The sequence below is a fragment of the Pipistrellus hanaki genome (assembly GCF_964339955.1).
Source record: "Pipistrellus hanaki genome assembly, chromosome: 10".
In the NCBI taxonomy this organism is placed as follows: Eukaryota; Metazoa; Chordata; class Mammalia; order Chiroptera; family Vespertilionidae; genus Pipistrellus; species Pipistrellus hanaki.
In genome coordinates this window covers 72,412,837-72,432,420 of record NC_140512.1, presented here as the reverse complement: position 1 = coordinate 72,432,420, position 19,584 = coordinate 72,412,837, and the positions used below count along the sequence as shown (strand labels likewise).

The window sequence follows — 19,584 nt, the reverse complement described above, 5'->3', positions numbered from 1 at the left end:
ATTTCGGTTGTTTCTAAGCCAGCCAGCCTGACCAGCCCACAGAGGTCAGAGAGAGGAGCCTGGCATGAGGAGGCCCCGTCCTGTTCTGACTGGAACGGAGGGTGTGTTTTGAAAGTTGCACATTAAACAGGAAGTCTCCACTGGGCTATGTCATCTCTTCCCTCCCGTTACCATCAAGTTGCCTTTGTAGGATGGTCGGCAGAGGTAGAACCCGACCAGAATCATGTGCACACTATTACCAACCAGGCCCCGGGAGGAGATGCCACATGCGGCATGCCCCTGCGGACCTTCTAGAAACACAATCACATGGCATGTTTCCCATGTTTTGGCACCATCCAGCAATTCCCCTATAAGTAACTACTGTGTATGTCAAGTATACAGATGAGCTTTAGTTATTAGTGGAAAGTGCTCTTCAGGGCTCACCAAATCACGTAAGAGTTCTGAATGAAGGTCTCCAGGAAACCACCGGCCACCACCCACACGTATAGAAGGTCACCCCCTGGTTGGAGACGGTCCCCGCGAGCCGTGTTACCTTTCCAAGCATTCTGCCCAGGAAGTAGTAATGTCGGGCGAAGGAGTCCCCCACAAGCATTTGCGCAGCCGGGTTGGGGTACAGGAGGCCCTCGTTCGTCGTCTTGAAGAAGCCCTGGTTAGGGTTGAAGCCTGACTTCAGCAGCTCGTTCAGAAACTCCCGGAAGATGCCGCCGCCGTCGATGCCGGCTTCGTCCAGGCCGTGCGCGTTGAGCAGGTGGACGCGGATGCGCTTCTTCAGGTCAGGCTCTGGGCGGGAGCAGCAAGAACAACAGAGGCGCGTGAGTGCAGGGTTCTACACCGTGTCCCCGAGCCTCAACGAGGAGGTGGTCAGTGCCTCTGCATCCACAGCGGAGCTGGGGCTTCAGATGGGGAGATGAGGAATCAGTCACCACTTGTTCCTGGGGCAATGCAAACAAAGATGCCCCAAGAGGAGGGAGGGGAATTAGGATACGAGGATAACATGGGATCAGAGATTATTATCAAGAAGGCCAAAAAGTAAATGAATAAAGATATCTGCGAAATGAACGACCCTGTGACCAAGGCCAATGCCACAGGGGGACAGACCACCAGAATCCACACCACCATTTAAAACGGACACTTGGCTGAAAATGAAGACATTTCTGGGATGGAATGAGAGGAAACCCTCCCCCCTCCCACCCACACACACAGGTCTCCTGGGGAGAGCACCACCTGGGGAGGACTAACGCATCCCGGCAGGCCGCCATGAGCACAGCAGGCTTCCCTCTGGCACCAGCATCCTGGCACCCAATCTCGAGCCACGCCCACCAGCCAATCGGAGTGACTAAGCGCATCCTGGCACAAGCCCTTCCCTCCCCGTCCTGCGCTCTCCAGGTGCTGTGCAGAGAGGTGGGAGGCGACATATGGACGAGAGCCTCCCACCCCAGGATACACAGGTTCCAGTGTTTTGAACACAACTTCCAGTGTGGCCAACAGCCTGGGCCCTCACACGCAGCACAGTCTCACCTAACCCCGTGGTTGGCAAACTGCGGCTCCTGAGCCACATGCAGCTCTTTGGCCCCTTGAGTGTGGCTCTTCCACAAAATACCATGGCCTGAGTGAGTCTATTTTGAAGAAGTGGCATTAGAAGAAGTTTAAAAAATTTGTCTCTCAAAAGAAAATTCAATTGTTGTTCTGTTGGTATTTGGCTCTTTTTGACTAATGAGTTTGCCGACCACTGGGCTAACCCCCCAGCAGGGACCACTCTGCACCAGGGGAGCCAGGCAAGCTCTTCTTAAAGCCCACAAGACCTCGGGGAAGGCGAACCCAAACCACCCCCCACGCTCCACAAAGGAGCCCGCGCTGAGCATCTACCCCGAGCTAGATTCCGGCACTTCTGCTCCTCTAACCACTCTGGGGTCAGAACCCCAATTCTGCAGTGAGACGACCACTGGCCGGTGGGCTGCCTGGCACCAGGCGAGCACACGGGCCGGCCTTGGAGATGCGCCTGCTTCTTCTCTACTCAAACACATTCTTCCAGTTTTAAAATTTCACTCCACTTACAGAAAGAACATGCTTTCACTGACGGTCAAGTTCCACAAATAGTTATTTGTTTCTAGTATTTTGACTGATATGATTATAAAATAGGTCCAATCTCCAGTTCTAGTGAAATGCCGAAAGCAACCCAAACAGATAACCACAGCTGCCGCACAAAGCTGCAGCTGGCCTGCTCGCCTTTACACGTTCTCATAATACCCAGCAAAGGGTGGGCTAGCCTGGCCGGCATGCTCAGTGATTGAGCGTCAACCAATGTTCCAGGAGGTCATGGTTCAATTCCCAGTCAGGGCATGTGCCAGAGTTGTAAGCTTAATCCCCAGGAGGGGATGTGCAGGAGGCAGCTGATCAGATTCAGTGATTTTTTTTTCTCTCTCTCCCTCCCTTCCTCTCTGAACAATCTATCCTATCTAATAAAAAAGTAATGCAAATTAACCATCAGTATTCTCAAGCCACGCCCACCAGCCAATCAGAGTGACCATGCAAATTAACCCCAACCAAGATGGCTGCAGCCACAGAGAACAGTTGAGAGGCTTGGGTTTCAATAGAGGAAGCCAAGCTTTCCACACATCCTGGCCTGCCTAGGCCTCCACTCAAGGATACAAAGTTTCAATTATAGAAGATAAATCCCAAGAAAAATGGCGACAGCCACCAGCCACGGAGCTGGAGAGAACAGGCTAGGGTTGTCCCCTGCAATGGAGAAAGCAAAGCTTTCCACCTGCCTGGCCAGCCCAGGCCTCCACTCAACGCTACAAAGTTTCAATTACAGAAGATACATAAAACCAAACAGAAATGGCGGCAGCCTAGTGAGCAGCAGGCTTGGCTCCACTCCAGGCTACAAAGTTTCAATCGTAGAAGGTAAATAAATTCCATATACAGGGCCTCTGCTTGGGTCGCTGGGGGGCGTGGCTGGCCTGCAAACCACCACAAGTCCCTTGCTCAGGCCACCCCACACCCCAAGGGAACCCCACTCTGATCCAGGGCACCCTTATTCAGGTCAAACCAGCTGGCCCCCACCCATGCACCAAGCCTCTATCCTATCTAATAAAAGAGAAATATGCAGATTGACCATCACTCCAACCCACAATAGCCGCCCCCATGTGGTCAAAGATTCTGCCCTTACGTGGACACAAGATGGCCACAACAAATGACCAGCAGGGGAGGGCAGTTGGGAGGCACCAGGCCTGCAAGAGAGGGCAGTTGGGAGGCACCAGTTGGAGGCTATCAAGCCTGTAGGGGAGGGCAGTTAGGGTGACCAGGCCTGCAGAAGAGGGAAGTTGGGGGCAAATGGGCTGGCAGGGAAGCAGTTAGACATCAATGGTTAGGGGGTGATCAGGATGGCAGAAACGGTTAGGGGCAATCAGGAAGGCAGGCAGGTGAGCAGTTGGGAGCCAGCAGTTCTGGATTGTGAGAGGGATGTCCGACTGCCCATTTAGACCCTATCCCTGTGGGCAGTTTAACACTTCTTGAGGGGTCCCAGATTGGAGAGGGTGCAGGCTGGGCTGAGAGACCCCCCCACCCCCGTGCAGGAATTTTGTGCACCAGGCCTCTAGTATATATATAAAAGCCTAAGTGACTGTTACCACCAGTCAACTGAATAACCGGTCGCTATGACTTGCACTGACCACAAGGGGACAGATGCTCAAAGCAGGAGCTGTTCCCTGGCATCCACAGAACACTTTCACAGCAAACCTCTCGCAGCCAGCCAACCTCACACGGTTCCTCCCCAGCCAGGCCGAGGAACCCCACCTGTGCATGAATTCGTGCACTGGCCTCTAGTACAAATATATTTAAAAAATAAAAATACACTTTAAACAGGGATGAACTATTTCATCCTTTACCTGGGTATTATGAGGATGTGTCATAGATAGTATTTCTCAAGATCATTATCATTGTCAGCAGATTTTTTTTGTAAAATTTCTAAGCGTAAAAATTTTGTAGGTAGGAAATGTTCAACCACTATCTACCTTGTCTGTGGGACTAAGATTCACGCTACAGGACGCTGTCCTAAGGAGGTCACTGTCTCTGAAACACGGTGCCATCCACACACGTCGCCTAACGGGCTGAATGAAGTCTGTGGCTCCTGTCACCTCTGTGAACAGCAAGACCACAGCCTAGCATGTGCTCAGAAGGCAGTGCCTTCATGTGCACTACATGTTCCTAAGGACAAATTTGAGTATCTACGCACACAGGAAGGTTTTAGTGAGGAAAGACTCAGTGAGCGGTTACTTTGATTTTATCTTCGTATTCTTTCCTCTTCAGGAAAACAATGTAATAAATTGAGCCCAGTAAAGGAGGTAATACTAGAAAGCTGGGGTAAGCGAGGCTCTTGGGAGAAGACATGGCACAGGTCAGCCTGCCCCAGCCACCGTCACCATGACAACGAGGACGTCAGGAGCCACTGTGATGCCATCCCGACCCTCAGAACAGTCCCCAGATTACCCATGGACAAGGCCCAGCCCACACTGTCCCCGTGGGAAGGGCTGCAATGAGGTCCCCGGGCCAGGGCCTATGACACCATTTGCTCAGCGCCCAACTGTGGAGGGAAGCCACTCCACTTCTCCGAGCTCCTGCCAACCTGCAGGGGACAGGGGCTGGGACTCACACTGCAGAAAACTGTCCTGAGATGGAATGAGAGGTCTGCTATCCATAAATGATGGATCTGTTTTAATGACTAGATGATAGCTGTCAAATGTAGAATCCTCCCTTCAAGAAAAGCTTGTGACCATTTTGTATGGCTTGTCTGGAAACTTCTGTAAATCTTATGTTTTAGTAAAATATTTTTTGTTATTCTTAATAAATAAATAAATAAATAAATAAATAATGACTAGGTGATATATAGGATAATCATATTAACTGATTATATGCAAATGATTAGTCAACAGAGCACTTGAAACTGATTCACTAAGAAATTAAACATTCTAAGATAAAATTTAATTTTACTAATTTGCCTAGTAAAATACTAAATAATTTTAACACATGGTTTAAAATTTTGTACTAATAAGAATTAGGAACATTTGTAAAGATTTAAAGCATTGTAATGCATATTACACATATTATGGGAAGATTTTTCCCAATCCATTAAACTGAATGCAATTATCGGCCTGCACTTAGGAGGTGGAATATCATCAACTTTGAATAATTTCTAAGTTTAAGGACACAGTAGATAATTTGGGTTTCCTATAATTGGGCAATAGCAATGTCTTAAAAAAATCACCTACAAGAAGCTAAACTCACGGTAAGCACACAGACTGATTTGGGGTGAAGCACTCACACAGGCTGCACCTGCAGTAAGCTCATGTCTACCATGACAGACTCGGTGGCCTGGCTGCCTAGCCTCACTATACCTTCACCTGTAGACCTGTCTCCTGTCCCTGAGTCCTAGATGAAGTCCCCCCTCTTCAAAAAGCCCGCCACCATCCTCCTCTCAGCTCTGCTCTGCACCCTGTGTCTATGGTCTTCTCCCCAGGCTCAACCCCAAATCCAGCCACATCCACTGCCGCCAGCAGTGTGCGGAGCCAGGGTAGGGTTCCTCCCCAGAACTCGGTGGCTTGGACTGGTAATATGATGTGACAACCACCACGACGGACTCACAACAGCCTGTGGATCCCAAAAGGAGGAAGAACTATTTCTCCCCAAAGCATGTGAGACGAAGACTCATATTACATAACATCTTAAGAACGTACTTGCCCAGGCAAGAGTGACCCATCTCAGCTCCTGGCGTCCGGCCCGAGGTCTGTGGCCCAGACTAAATGAGAAGGGGAACGACACCCAGTGCACCTGCATGCAGCGCCGGGGCCAGAGCCCAGGGCCTGCGATGTGACCCTCCTCACTGTTCCCAAAGGACAACACCAGCTTGCTCTTCACGGAAAAGCAGAAACCAAAAACAAGCAAACAGAAAACCACTCAGATGAGAGGTTCTGCTTTCCTGGCAGAGAATTAACTTGCTCCTGCTAAGAAAAGGTGCTGTCATTTCCCACCGGACCTGTGACTGAGTCCTGCCAGCGTTCCTTTTCAACAGCCTGCACCGATTTAACATTGGTTAATGCAGTATCATGGACTCCACATTCGGAAGCTAAAATGATTCATATATAAATTAATACCAAAAGTTTTAACCCTGGGTGTCAAACACTAAACCAAGAGAAAATGTGTCACTGACCTCTACATGCTGCCCAAATCATTGGTACATGTAATCCCCTTTATCAGACAGAACTGCCATCAAAGCACACTACTTCTTTAGAAGTCTGGATTGCTATGGTTTTTATCCTAGTGCATTCCATTTGTCTGACAATGGACGGCATTTACATAAACTGGTAATTGTATACGAAATGCAGACTGTACATGGCTGCCCTCCCACTGCTGAAATTACAGGAATGGGGGAGAGGGGAGAGGAGAGAAGGAAGCCGGAAGGCCTACTCAGTATCTGAAAGGCTGGTGGTGTAGCAATCATTATTTGTCAATCCCAGCAATCTTACTGGATAAGATGCACCTCCCAAATGTGAACCCTACATTTGAGTTTTAAGTAGTCACTGCAGGACAAGATGATGGACACTCGTTTTTAAATGATTAGCTTTTTCTAAAATGACTCCCAGCCCCCTGCCACATGCATACATGACACAAGAGAAACATACGTACCATTTTCTGGGGAAAGTTTGTCATAAGCATCCTCATAAATATAATTCCTTCTTATTGTGACATTAATTCCATCCAGAAATGGGCCATCTCCTTGAACTTCTTGCTTGTCTGCATAAATCAACCTTTGAAAGATCTAACACACAGGGAAAAGTATAAGATTATTTGATAAAACAGAATTTCTGTTATTAACATTAGCAAACAAAATTGCTAAGTAAATCTTAACTTTTGTATTCCCATAAATCTAAAACCAATTTTAAAGGCAAAGGTAGCAAATATTGATTTTATGCCATTATCTACAAATGGTAATATTTATGCATCTGCAACATTGCTCCTTTCCCCCATTTTTACAACAAATTTAAAAAATGCAATCCTATAGTATATATTCAGTATTTTCTTTTGTAAACCCTTCATAAAAATCCAGGTGGTGAAGAACAGCTTCGCACAGCTGTATATGAATGTTAGTACTGTGTTTCCCCGAAAATAAGACATCCTCCGAAAATAAGACCTAGCACATGGAAGGATAAGACATTCCTTGAAAATAAGACCTAGCGCAACTTTGGGAGAAAAAATTAATATAAGACACTGTCTTATTTTCGGGGAAAGGGTAAGATCTCCATAATGAGAAATGTAAGTGGTTCTTTAGGCAGAGCTCCAGCAGAGGGAGCTCAGGAGCCATGTTCTGGTGGCAGGCATGCAAGGCTCCCTGAGAAGCAGCACCCAGCGCGAGTTGCAGAAAAAACACATTCTGTTTACCTCCGAGAACAGGCAGCAAAGTCTCTGAAACCATGCCAGTGTGAACAAGTTCTGTGCATTAGCCAACCACCACAAGATATAAAGTGCACATCTCTATAACACCATGTACAGAAGTGTAGCTTTAAAAAAATTGTTTTAAAAAATAATGCAACATTGACTAGACAAAGAGCACCTTAGGGCTCCCTTTGTAAGAAAACTAGAGGCCTGGTGCACAGATTCGTGCCTCAGTCTGGCCTGCAGGGATAGGGCCAAAATTGGCTCTCCAACATCTCCAGAGGAGTCTGGATTTTGAGAGGGCAGTTCTCAGTTGATGCACCCAGAATCCGGCTCCCTCCTCTCTGGTTGTGTCACCTAAGAACCATTTGGCAGCTCCTGCGTTGAGCGTCTGCCCCCTGGCGGTCACTGTACATCACAGATACTGGTCAGATGGTCACTTAGGCTTTTATTATATATAGACTAGAGGCCCGGTGCACAGAATTTGCACACAGGATGGGGGGGTCCCTCTCCAATCTGGGACCTCTTGGGGTATGTCCACCTGCCTCTCACAATCTGGGCTGCTGGCTCCTAACAGCTTGCCTGCCTGCCTGCCTGCCTGATCTCCCTAACTCCTCTGCCTGCCTGCCTGATCACCCCTAACTGCACCCTTGCCAGCTTGCTCGCCTCTAACCGCCTCTGCCTTGCCCTGCCCAGGATCCAGGATTCCCTCCTCCGGCCGGTCGCAGGCACCTGGGACCAGGGCTGGCTTTGACCAGGCCGGCTGTCTCTCTCCTGGGCCACAGCCCCAGCTGCTGGTACCCAGGACTGCGGGGACTGTGCATGTTGTCCCTCTCCTGGGCCACAGGCACAGCTGCTGGCACCCAGGACCACGGGGCAGATGGCTTGTCCCTCTCCTGGGCCACAGCCCCAGCCGCTGGCACCTGGGACCGTGGGTGTGCAACTTGATCCTCTCCTGGGCTGCAGCCTGGTTAGTCCCATTCCTTTCTCCCTGGTATTGAGTGTCTGAGCTGTTACTGCATGAGGGTGTAACAATCATTTGCATATTAGCTCTTTATTATATAGGATGATAGCCTAACAGGCCTTTTAAGTAGCTACAACTAAAGAAAAAATATTTCAAGTTTATATAGACACATCTGGTTGGATTACACATTTATAAATCGCTGTTAACTATTACAATCTAAAAAATATAAATTATACTATTAGCTGGGCACTAGGCCACTTCAGAGACTCTGGTTGGTGTTCATTTTTCACACTGAAATGATAGGAAATACTGCACGCTCTCCTGGAGAAGTTGGCCTACCTTTACCCGCTCTTCAAATGGAACCACGAAGGGCAGCTCTGTCAGGATGGCAAGCTGTCTCTCCTCAGATACAGACAGGGGAGGCGACTCCAAACCCACTGCAACACAGTGCAAACCTTTGTTAGGCAGGCGTACCCTCCTGTCCAGACTCGCAAGGATATGCACTGAATGGCTCAACTTCCAGATGTTCCAGAAAGGGCAGAACTATGGGACCACCAGGAACGAGAGGCTGCTAGGGCAGGGGAGGGGTTGGGGCTGGGCTACGAAGGAGCTTGAGGTGGTTGGTGGTACATGTTCAACAAAAATCACAGACCAGGACATGGAAAAGATGAGTGCCATGGTCTGTAAAGGGCGCTCACCATCCAGGGTGGACTGCAGGGGGCCGATCCTCCCCATCCGCCGGAACCTCCACACATGTCTGGCAGCTGGCACGTACAGCTGAGTGACCTAGGGGATCAGCACCCCTGCTTAGTACTGCTGTGAGCTGGTCCCCCCCTTTCCCATCCCATGTGAACTGGTGTACGTTTATGTTTACTGGAGTTTGCTAGGTCCCTCTCTGACCTCATGTCCTTTTCAGACGACCTGTTCATGCCCTTGCACACTTACTGTGTGACTGTTTTCTCTAACATCCCAGGGAGATCTCTGCTTGTTCCATTTGCTGATGTGTAACACCGGGACACACTAACCATCACCCATACGGCTGCTCCTCCCTCCCTGCCCCTTTCTCTAAAAATCAATGAAAAAGATACCCTCTGGTGAGGATTAGCAGGAACAACAAAAACAGTGGGGCGGTCCTTCTCGTCTACCAGCGGCCGGTGCAGCTCTTTTCCTCTTAGGCTCAGGAACTCGCAGGCTCAGCGCACCTGCTATCTGGCAGACTGCACCTGTTCTGAGTGATGCTTGCTATTCTCCTCCCCCCGCCCCCTGCCTGAGGGAGACCCTCCGCTGGCCCCTGGCTCTCCCACACCACCTTCTGCACTGCTCCACCCTCCAGCGACAAAGCACCATCTTGTCCAGGGCTTCCCAGACCTAGGACCGACCGCCGGGGGGAGATGCTGTTCTGAGCTCCACCCTGGGCCCTGGCCGTGCTCACTGGCATAGGACCTGTCATGGTCTCCACCTGTGGGCAGAGCCAGAAGCCACGGGGGTAACTTAGTGAGAGGGCAGAGGCATGCTTATGAAACTGGTCCAAAGACCATTTTCTTCAGTGTTTCAGTGCCCCTTGTAACTCCGTGTCCTCCATCCCCAAGTTTCTGAAATGAACCTAGTCATGCCTTTTCCTGACAAAAATGACATCGCATATCCTCCGTTAATGTTACTTAAGTTTTTAAACTATAGTACTGAATCTACTTTAGATCTAAATGTCACTGATATTCAAATTTGTTCCTTTAGAAAACCAAGGACGAGTTCCATTTCCTCTAAATCCTAAATCTATACCAATGGCACCAATAAAAGCAAAATCTTCTTCCACCCCAACAGAGAATCACCAAGGTTCAACACAATTTATGGTTGAAAGAGCAAATTAAAATTAATAAACTCAGAATGCTTTTTTTAGTCAATGAAAATGCTCTATATCCATCAATGACCTAAGAGTTACAATGAGCACATTCACGTTACCATTCAGTTGCCTAATAATAAATAAACGGGTCTAAAGGACAAATGCTCAAAGGCCTCCAGTAACACCTTATCTGCTCTGATGTCTTCCTGCTCTGACAGCCAGTGGTTTGGGGGGCAGAAGTTTCTCCTTGTGTCTCTGGACTTCAACATCTTCACCAGATTGGTGATGACCTGCACAGAAGAGGGCCACCGGTCAGAAGTCAAAGGGCTCCAAGAGCATGTGGCTTGGCGATCGTGACCTGGCCGAGACCACCAGATCAGGTCACAGGAAGGTCTCATTCTGTGATCACAAGAGTGAGCGTTAGGTACAAAGCAGTCAGTTATCTGCCAACAGAGAGAGCGAGACGTTAATGCAAACGCTGGTTTCAAAGAAGGATGAGGAAGACAAGAAGGAAGTGTGTCTCTGTCTCAGCTCTGGAGGTAGGTCTACTTCCCACAGCAGCTCCACACGTCTTAGGTCTTTCTTTTTAAAAATATTTTTAAAATCCTCATCCCAGGCTATTTTCCCCATTGATTTTTAGAGAGTGGAAGGGAAGCAGAGACAGAGAGAGAAACACTGTTATGGGAGAGAGCCATCAAGTGGTTGCCACCCCCTCCCCCAAGTGCACCTACCAGTGCTGGGGATTTAGCCTGCAACTGAGGGATGCACCCCTACCCGGAATCAAACCCAGGACCCTTCAGTCCGAGGACTGGGCTCAATCCACTGAAGCCAAATGGCCAGGGCAAGTAGACTAACTTCCTTCACAAAGCTTCTTCCTGACTGCCCGCCAGCCACTCCCCCTCGTCACAGGGCCATCCTTCATCGCCGGTCCCAGTGAGCACTGTGCGTGGTGCACCAGATTCTCATGCACACAGCCAACCAGCCACTGGAAACCTCTATGACGTGAGATCAGTAGTAAATTGTAAGTTTTATGACATATAACTAATAAGATCTAATGCCACTGTTTATTTAAAAGACCCGAAGTTCTATATTAAGTAAAAATGTATTTTGAGATAAAGATAAAGCAGCATAAAATTGTAAATCCAAATTTCTAAATTTTTAACCCCAAAATTTGATCATACAACTATTCTGTAGTTAAAGTTAAGACTATAATGGTGTTTTCTGAAAAAGTCAGCCTGTCTTTAAGTAAAAGGTGTTGTGAATGAGGAGGATAAATGTTACTTGGACTGAAATGGTAAATCAGGGCAATGTGGGAAGTTCCCAATACATCCCCGGACAGCAAGACCACAGCATCTCCATAGGTGACAAGATGTCCCTTTAACACCCACTCGCCAGCACCTGCACACACGGAGCACAGACCTTCTCTATGACATGCATCCCAGAAGCTCTGTCCTACGGAAGTGCTGAGAAAGGGTCCGTGGTTGGTACCTCTGGCCACTATAGGAGGGCCACCACCTGGATGACATGCCCACGGACAGCAAAAAAGCCATCCAGGACCTTTGGCCATGCAGACCCACAGCATCAGTGCAAGCCTCTCAGGGTCTAGAGCAGAGCTTTTTAACTGGGCTGTGTCTTACCCACTGAGCGATGACACCTGGTGGCACTTTAAAACCTCCCTTCACACCCTGATAACCACCTTCTGAACCAGCAGAAAGTAGCCAATTCCTTAACTCTGGCTGGCTGTGCCAGGGGTGCTCAGGAAGTAGGTCCCGCAGAGCAGGATTTGGCTCAGAAGATGAAGACGCCCTGGTTAACTGCTGGACAGAAGGAAATAGGATCATTGGCCACGCACCTAATTCGTGGAAACCCCTCTCTGCTCCCTTGATCTGGGGACCCAGGTCAGGCCACAGGGAACCATGCCCTCCTGCAGTGCAGGAAAACACGATCTTCCTGGATGAAGCACTGAGTCCTACCTTCCCATCTTCACAGCCAATTATACTGGTATTTTACAAAGTCAAACTTAACAGACATAGTGCTGAAACTTACCCATAATACGCCACAACTATTAGCATCTTAAAGACATGCTTTCTGAAAAACATTTTGGTGCATTTATTCCATTATTCCTTCTGGCTTCCAGGTACCATCCCTGGAGTCTTGGCACCCTCATGGATTTACCCCCCCACTCTACAGAGGAGGATGCAGCGCCCCTGGGGATAGGGCCCTGCTCACCGGGGCGGGGCCACACCCCTTCACTCAGGAAACAGTATCCCCCACCACCTCCTGGCATTTGTCTCATTCAAAACCATGTTTACAAGAACATTTATTGTTTGCAGGTCACTAATATATTAAACTACCTGTGGGCAATTAATGCCATCTTTACATTCTTCTTTTACATTATCTTTACAGTTTCAATATAGGGTATTTATTCCCTCTGATATTTCACACTGTAAATGTAGTGTGAGAACTAATCACACATTACTTAAATATCCTAGATTATTTGTCCTCTTTCCAAAAAAAAAGGAAGGAGAGAATAGGGAAGAAGAAAGAAGATACAAAAGTGATTTAGGCCCTAGCTGGTTTTGCATCGGCCTGTGAAATGTAAGGTACCAGGTTCGATTCCAGTCAAAGGCATGTACCTTGGTTGCGGGCACATCCCCAGTAGGAGGGGTGCAAGAGACAGCTGATGGATGTTTTCTCTCATTGATGTTTCTAACTGTTCCTCTCCCTTCCTCTCTGTAAAAAATCAATATATATATATAAATAAATAAAAAGTGATTTTGGCCTAAGAGTGTATATCAAGGAAGGAATGCCAAGATGGAGGTCACTGTGGAAAAGCATCTCAACAAATGGAAGGTGACATGGAGCCTGATGTGAGGAGGACCCTGCGCGGCCTGGGGGAGCACCACACACCTGGTAAGTCTGAATTTCAGACATACACCAATTAAGTTTTTAGTGTAAGTATGTCCCAAATATTGCTCTATTCAGAGTATAAAATACTGCATAGAACATGTCTATATTTAAAAGCGCATTTGTTATCTGAAGTCAAATTTAACTAGGTGAAACATATTTGTGTACTAAATCTGGCAATATTAGCTCTGGACCACCCAGTCCAAATACTTTTGCAGAAATGTCAAAGCTCTTATCTTAAATCCAACAGGTAACATTAACTTCTTCATTAACACTATGTTTCATCTAAGTTTCACAAAAAAATACAAATTTTAAGAAACCATGAAAGTTAACAGGGTCCTTTTTGTAATGTCAAAACACCTCTACACACATTCCTTTTCTCTGCATTCATTTTATTTTTAAAAAATATATTTTTTTATTTATTTCACAGAGGAGGGGAGAGAGAGAGAAATATCAATGATGAGAGATAATCATTGATTGGCTGCCTCCTGCACGCTCCTAAATGGGGATCAAACCTGCAACCCAGGCATGTGCCCTTGACCAGAATTGAACCTGTGACCTTTCAGTACACAGCCTGACTCTCTATCCACTGACCCAACCAGCTAGTGCTCTGCATTCATTTTCACTATCACAAATATTTGATACTAAAAAAGCAAATATATGGCGATAACCATGAAAAATTACTTAAATTGATTAAAGGTGGTGAAAGGTAAGAAAAGCTGGAGTAACAATTTGAAAATGGATCAGAGAGTTCTCTGCAAGTAAAATCAAACACCTTAGGCAAGTCTTACAAACATTTCAATACAAAGTAAAGGACTCAGCACATAACTTGCAGGGCCTAAGGTGGGGCAAATATGTAATATGGTAAAACACGTCAAGTAGGAAATGTGTAAGAGTTGATTTCATAGCGAAGAACATCTAAAAATGAAATAGAACAGCCAGAAAAGCCCTGCTGGCCGAACAGGACCGGGGTGACCAGACACCGGGCTTCTTGACTTGATTAAGCTGCACAAAAGACCTACGTTGCCCCCACCTGTGAGCTCCAGGCACTGTTTCTGGGCTCTGTCCCGTCTCACCGCGGTTGGCGGGACGTCCGTCCGTCCGTCCCGTCTCACCGCGGTTGGCAGGACGTCTTGTTCACTGAATAAAGAATGACACTGAAGGTCAGTGACTCAGTCTGGCCTCAGTTACAACCCCAGCACTGGCACAGTCACTGTTCCTGGGGTATTTGGACTGTGACTGTAGTCTATAGAGCATCTGACATGGGCTGCTGCCGCCGGAGGCTCACTACTTGCTAAAATGGAGTGTTGATAAAGACAAGTGTTGCCCAGCACATTTCCATTCTCCTTCTTAGTAAAAACAGAGCAGTCTCTTAAAAGACAGGAGGACGCAGCAGAGCTCCACCAGGACACAGGCCACTGCTCTGCGCCCCTCGGTTAACACACAGCTGCCGGGGGCGTGTTAGGGTCACAGCTAGGGTCTGTCTGCTGTTGTTTGGACTTAACTTTTAGAAGTCTTTTTGAAAAGACTTCTGAAAGTTAAGTGGAAAAACACAGCTGAAGCTGGTTTGGCTCAGTGGTAGAGCGTCGGTCTGTGAACTGAAAGGTCCCAGGTTCGATTCCGGTCAAGGGCATGTACATTGGTTGCAGGCACATCCCCGGTAGGGGGTGTGCAAGAGGCAGCTGGTAGGTGTTTCTCTCTCATCGATGTTTCTAGCTCTCTCTCTCTCTCCCTTCCTCTCTGTAAAAAATCAATAAAATATTTTAAAAAATAAAATAAAATAAAAATGAAATGGAAAAACACAAATCAACACCAGGTCAGCAACAATCCCTTGCACTGTGCCCTTTCTGTCCAGCCAGGTGTGGCAGGCAGGGCACGAGTCCCTCCTGCCCCCACATCTCCTCCCATTGGGGAGCTGCACACATGCATGCTGCCCGGGATTGCACGTGGGCTAAAGCAATCGGAGCTATAGATGACACGCCAGCAGGGGTTTATGAACTTGATAAATGCATACACTGTCTTAGCAGCGTCAAGGAGGCCTTGGAGACTGACCCCAGTTCCCGTCGTGATGGAGAGAGGACTCTCTCCACTTAAGTACTATTCTGTGACCAGCCAACAGCTTCTCCAGAAGCCAGCGCCAGAGACCTGTGTGGGCTCGAAAAACGGCTGGCAGTCGAGGGAGTCAGGTCTCATCTCTGCAATTCTGTCCATCAAAGAAAGGCAATGCTATTGCCTTCTTGGTTGACTCTACCTTGAATTCTTCAACTCAAATGTGGCGCTGCAATACGTAACAAAGGCCAACAGTTTATTCTGGTTCTCCCACCCACTACTGTGTGACCTCCCCTGTAACACGGAAACACTACTGCGTACCTTCCTCAGAGTCAGCACGCTAAGTCTGTTAGTCCTCACGAAGCGCTGAGGATACTGTCCAGAACACAGAAGCCACTGAAGGGGATTCTTGTCACTGCACTGTATAGAGCATCTTTTCTACCTTAATACCACGGTAGCATCCTTAAGGTAAAGAAAACCTAATAGCAGCTGAACCCTTTTCTATTTAAAGACTATACCTTGATTTTATTTTTAAGCCTTGGCTCAATTAACTTCCCCTCCAAAAAAACAAACAACAACAACAACAAACACAACAGAAATCATGTTAAAAAACAACTACTGCAAACAATTCTACTCTAAACTCAGGTCTTTATAACAACTCGATTTCAAACCAAAAATAACCCTTTACCCAAAAGTGAACTTTCACCTTAGTTTTCAAAAAACCTCCATTTCTAATAAAGTGGTAATAAGTCATTTTGAGGCATAAAAAATTCACTATGAAATTTCCATTTAATGCTTAAACAAAATAAGGACCAACAGGGAAATACAGTATTATTAAAGTCAACTATTCCTAGGTTCAAAAGATAAGCCTGTCAAATGAAAATTATTAAATTCTCAATAGGTGCTATAAAATAATGAGGTTATCTGATATTGTACACAATACCTTATATCTACAAAATAGAAACCTTTATTAACAGAGATTCCAGAGTTTAATTAAATACTTAAAGGAAAACACATATGCTACCATAATACTCATATCCAGGAAATGTTTACATAAGAAATATGGGTTTTAAATGGGTACATAGCTTATTTTTAACTTAGAGAAGTTGCAAAATTGTCAATCTTTAAGAAAGGATATATTAAGGGTTCAACAGGTGACCTTCAAAGTTAACTTGGGAATATAGAAATAGGTAATAAAATAAATTGTGCAAATATTTATTACATCAATCTGCACACATTATAAATTCAATGATGCATCAGGACTGTATTCAGTGCAATCAAATCATTATCAGTTCCTCTCTCTGCTCCTAATGCCCATGCTCATAAGGGAAATGTGTTGTAAAATCAGGCCCAGTAGGCTGGATAGAGACTGTCACGCACTCGTAGGATGAATAAGCAGTCCTTAATTAGCCCATCAGGTTAAGTGCAAGCATTAATGGGCCTTTCCTAAAGTCTAGCTTGACATCTTTCTCCAAACATGGCCAAGAAGAAAATTCCATTAGCAATATTAATACAAGCTTAGTTGATCATTTTCATTCAATTAACTTCTTTCAATTAAATAGATAGCTTGACAAAAGCAGTGATAAAAGACCTAAAGGGACAGCTGATGACTCGAATTGAGCATTAGTGCGCGAGAGGTCGCCAGTATTAAACGGACTGTAAATCTAACATTCAATTTGGAAAATGCATTTCTTCTGCTCCCACTCCTTTAATGAGCAATTTTAGCTGACTGGATGTGTTTGCTGCAGAAATTTCATGAGAAGTCAAGCACCCTTTTGCTTTTCTTTTTTTCTACCCCAACAGTCCCAGTCTCTCTCAGTGGCGGCAGTTTCCTGCCAACATTCCTGCCATGGAGTCTCCTGACTGCTCTTTCTCTGTGATTATAGATAGAGATGGTTTAAAATAATTTATATTCAACTTCCATTAAATTGATGACCTTATTCCACTAAGGTTATTTCTTAAAAGATTAAGAAAATAAAAATCTGTAAGAGATCTTTTAGTGAAAAATAAAAATATTACAAATTTTATTTGTATTTTACCTTGTCACCAAAAATACTTAGTGCAATTTTTAACAGATGCATTTAACAATGTAAAAACGAGGTTTTAAAAGAAGGCAAATGTCAAGGGCGGGGGTAGAAAGGGCAGAGAAAGCCAAATACATGGCGATGGAAGATGCTCTGAGTGGGTGGTGAGCACACAGTGCAATGTGCAGGTCATGTGTCACAAATGTACCCTGAGCCCTGCCTGGTGTTCCCAGTGGTTAGTGCTGGCCCGTGCACTGAAGGGTTGAGGGTTCAATTCCTAGTCAAGGGCACATACCTGGATTGCAGGTTCAATCCCTGGCCCCGGTCAGGTCCCTTGCCGAGGCAACCAATCAATGTGTCTCTCTCACGTCAATATTTCTCTCTCCCTCTCTTCTTGCGCTAGGAGTCAATGGAGGAGTGACATCAGAGGAATGGCACTGTGACAGCACACCTTGTCCTTTGCTCTTGAAATTTCATCAGCTTAACCAACTCTAATTCAACTAGGAAATCCCTGCTCAACACAGACGCACACCTGAGAGAGCCTGGCACTGAAACATCTAAAGGTGGGCAACCAGGAATAAATGGGGAGATGAGAAGGGAGGAAACGCAGACGGCCTGCAGATGCAACCCTGCAGCCAGGAGCTCGCAGCTCCGCCGGGCGAGAGGAGAAAGCGTGGTAGCAGGCGCTTTCTTTGGCCAGGAGAAACAGTTTAAAACTTCCATTTCAGGAAATACTCAAGGGAGTTATTTTACCTGAAACAGAGAACATAAGGTCACAACACTTTGGGTAAGATCACCAAAAAACTTACAGCATCAACAGGGATAATCTGTGACAACAAAAACATAAAGGGTGTGTGTGTGTGTGTGTGTGTGTGTGTGTGAAAGGTCTGATCTGGCAAAGGAGAATGAAGACCAGATGCACTCAAAAGAAAAGAACTAGGTTCGATTCTGGTCAAGGGCATGTACCTTGGTCGCGGGCACTCCCCAGAAGGGGGTGTGCAAGAGGCAGCTGATCGATGATTCTCTCTCATTGATGTTTCTAACTCTCTATCCCTCTCTCTTCCTCTCTGTAGAAAATCAATAAAATATATTATAAAAAGAAAGAAAGAAAACAACTAGGGTATGTATGCAACTTTATTTTTCATAAACCTAATGATAACACACACAAAAATCCCCAAACCAGGGCGTATAGCTTAAAAAAAGGAGGGAAGAAGTGTGGAATACCACCAAACAAAAACGACAGACAGAAACAAAGGAAAAGAACCAATGGAGGCACAGAGCTACCAGAGAACAAAGATAAAATGGTTATAGGAAATCCTCAAACATCAATTACCCTATATGTAAGTGGTCTGAATTCACCAATTCAGAGGCGCAGAGGGAGTGGACGTCTCTTTTCCATCAAAGACTGAAGACTGAAGATGTCTCACTGGAAGGGAGCAGACTGGCACAGTGCAAAGCAGACACTGAGGAGCAGAGCTGTGTACTGGGGAAGGGTCTGGCCTAGGGCTGCCTGACATGATCAATCCCAGTATCTTTCTAAATCTCTCTCTTGGCTTCTATGCCTACTTCTCCCCAAACAACACGCCATCATTTCTTCTTCCCCCCCTGGCAGCTCACACTCAGTCTTCTGTGAAAGGCTGCCTCCTCTCCGTCCCACCCATTGGCAAATGTTGTCATGTCCTTGGCCTCCATCCCGGACTCTCCTTTTTTGCCATATGCACCCTCCCCCAGAGTGACCTCACCCCTTCCCATGGCTTTAACACAACATGCTCAGCACTCCCAATTCTTATCTCCAGCCCAGACCTCCCTCTCGCCCTGGACTTGCAGACACAGCCACCCAACAGTAACCAGACTTCTCCAAGTGGGTGCAGCATAGACACCTCAAGTTGGACAAGTCCTAACGAAGACCTTTTATCTTTCCACACCAACCTGTTCCCTCCTATCTCCTCCTCAGTGTATGCTACCGCTAGACCCCCAGCTGCTCAAGACCCAAACCTAAAGGTTATTTTAGAGATTCCCCCTTTCTAGCACCTCTCCACTTCCAGCCTCTCAGCAAGTCTTCTTGCCTTATGGTCTCAGCAGACTCTGTATCTGTCCACTTATCACCCCTTCAATGCCCAACCCTTGTCATTCTCTTCTTTAGACTATGGAAAGAGCCTCCAAATTGGTATCTGTTTCTAGACTTGCTCCCCGCCACCCCCACTTTTTTTTTTTTTAAGACTGTTTTAAGGTCATAAATAGAGCATTCACTTCTCTGCTTAGAACCAATAGGGGCAAAAAAAAAAAGGGGGCACCGAATAACAGAGTAGATAAAAAACAAAACCCAACCATATGCTGCCTACAAGAGACACATCTAAGCTGCAAAGAAAAAGGCA

General features: G+C 46.5%; 1 protein-coding gene across 3 annotated transcripts in view; it reads right to left on the bottom strand.

The window, feature by feature from the left end:
* Positions 1–19,584, bottom strand: part of UBE3C (ubiquitin protein ligase E3C) — a 108,791-nt gene that overhangs the window by 31,645 nt on the left and 57,562 nt on the right. For all 3 annotated transcript variants that reach the window (XM_084897495.1, XM_084897493.1, XM_084897494.1), the window contains exons 14-18: positions 10,415–10,519; positions 9,091–9,178; positions 8,732–8,829; positions 6,682–6,814; positions 533–780 (exon numbers count right to left, since the gene is read on the bottom strand). In XM_084897495.1, the coding sequence (XP_084753621.1) occupies positions 533–780; positions 6,682–6,814; positions 8,732–8,829; positions 9,091–9,178; positions 10,415–10,519 (672 nt within the window). The remainder of the gene's footprint in view (positions 1–532; positions 781–6,681; positions 6,815–8,731; positions 8,830–9,090; positions 9,179–10,414; positions 10,520–19,584) is intronic.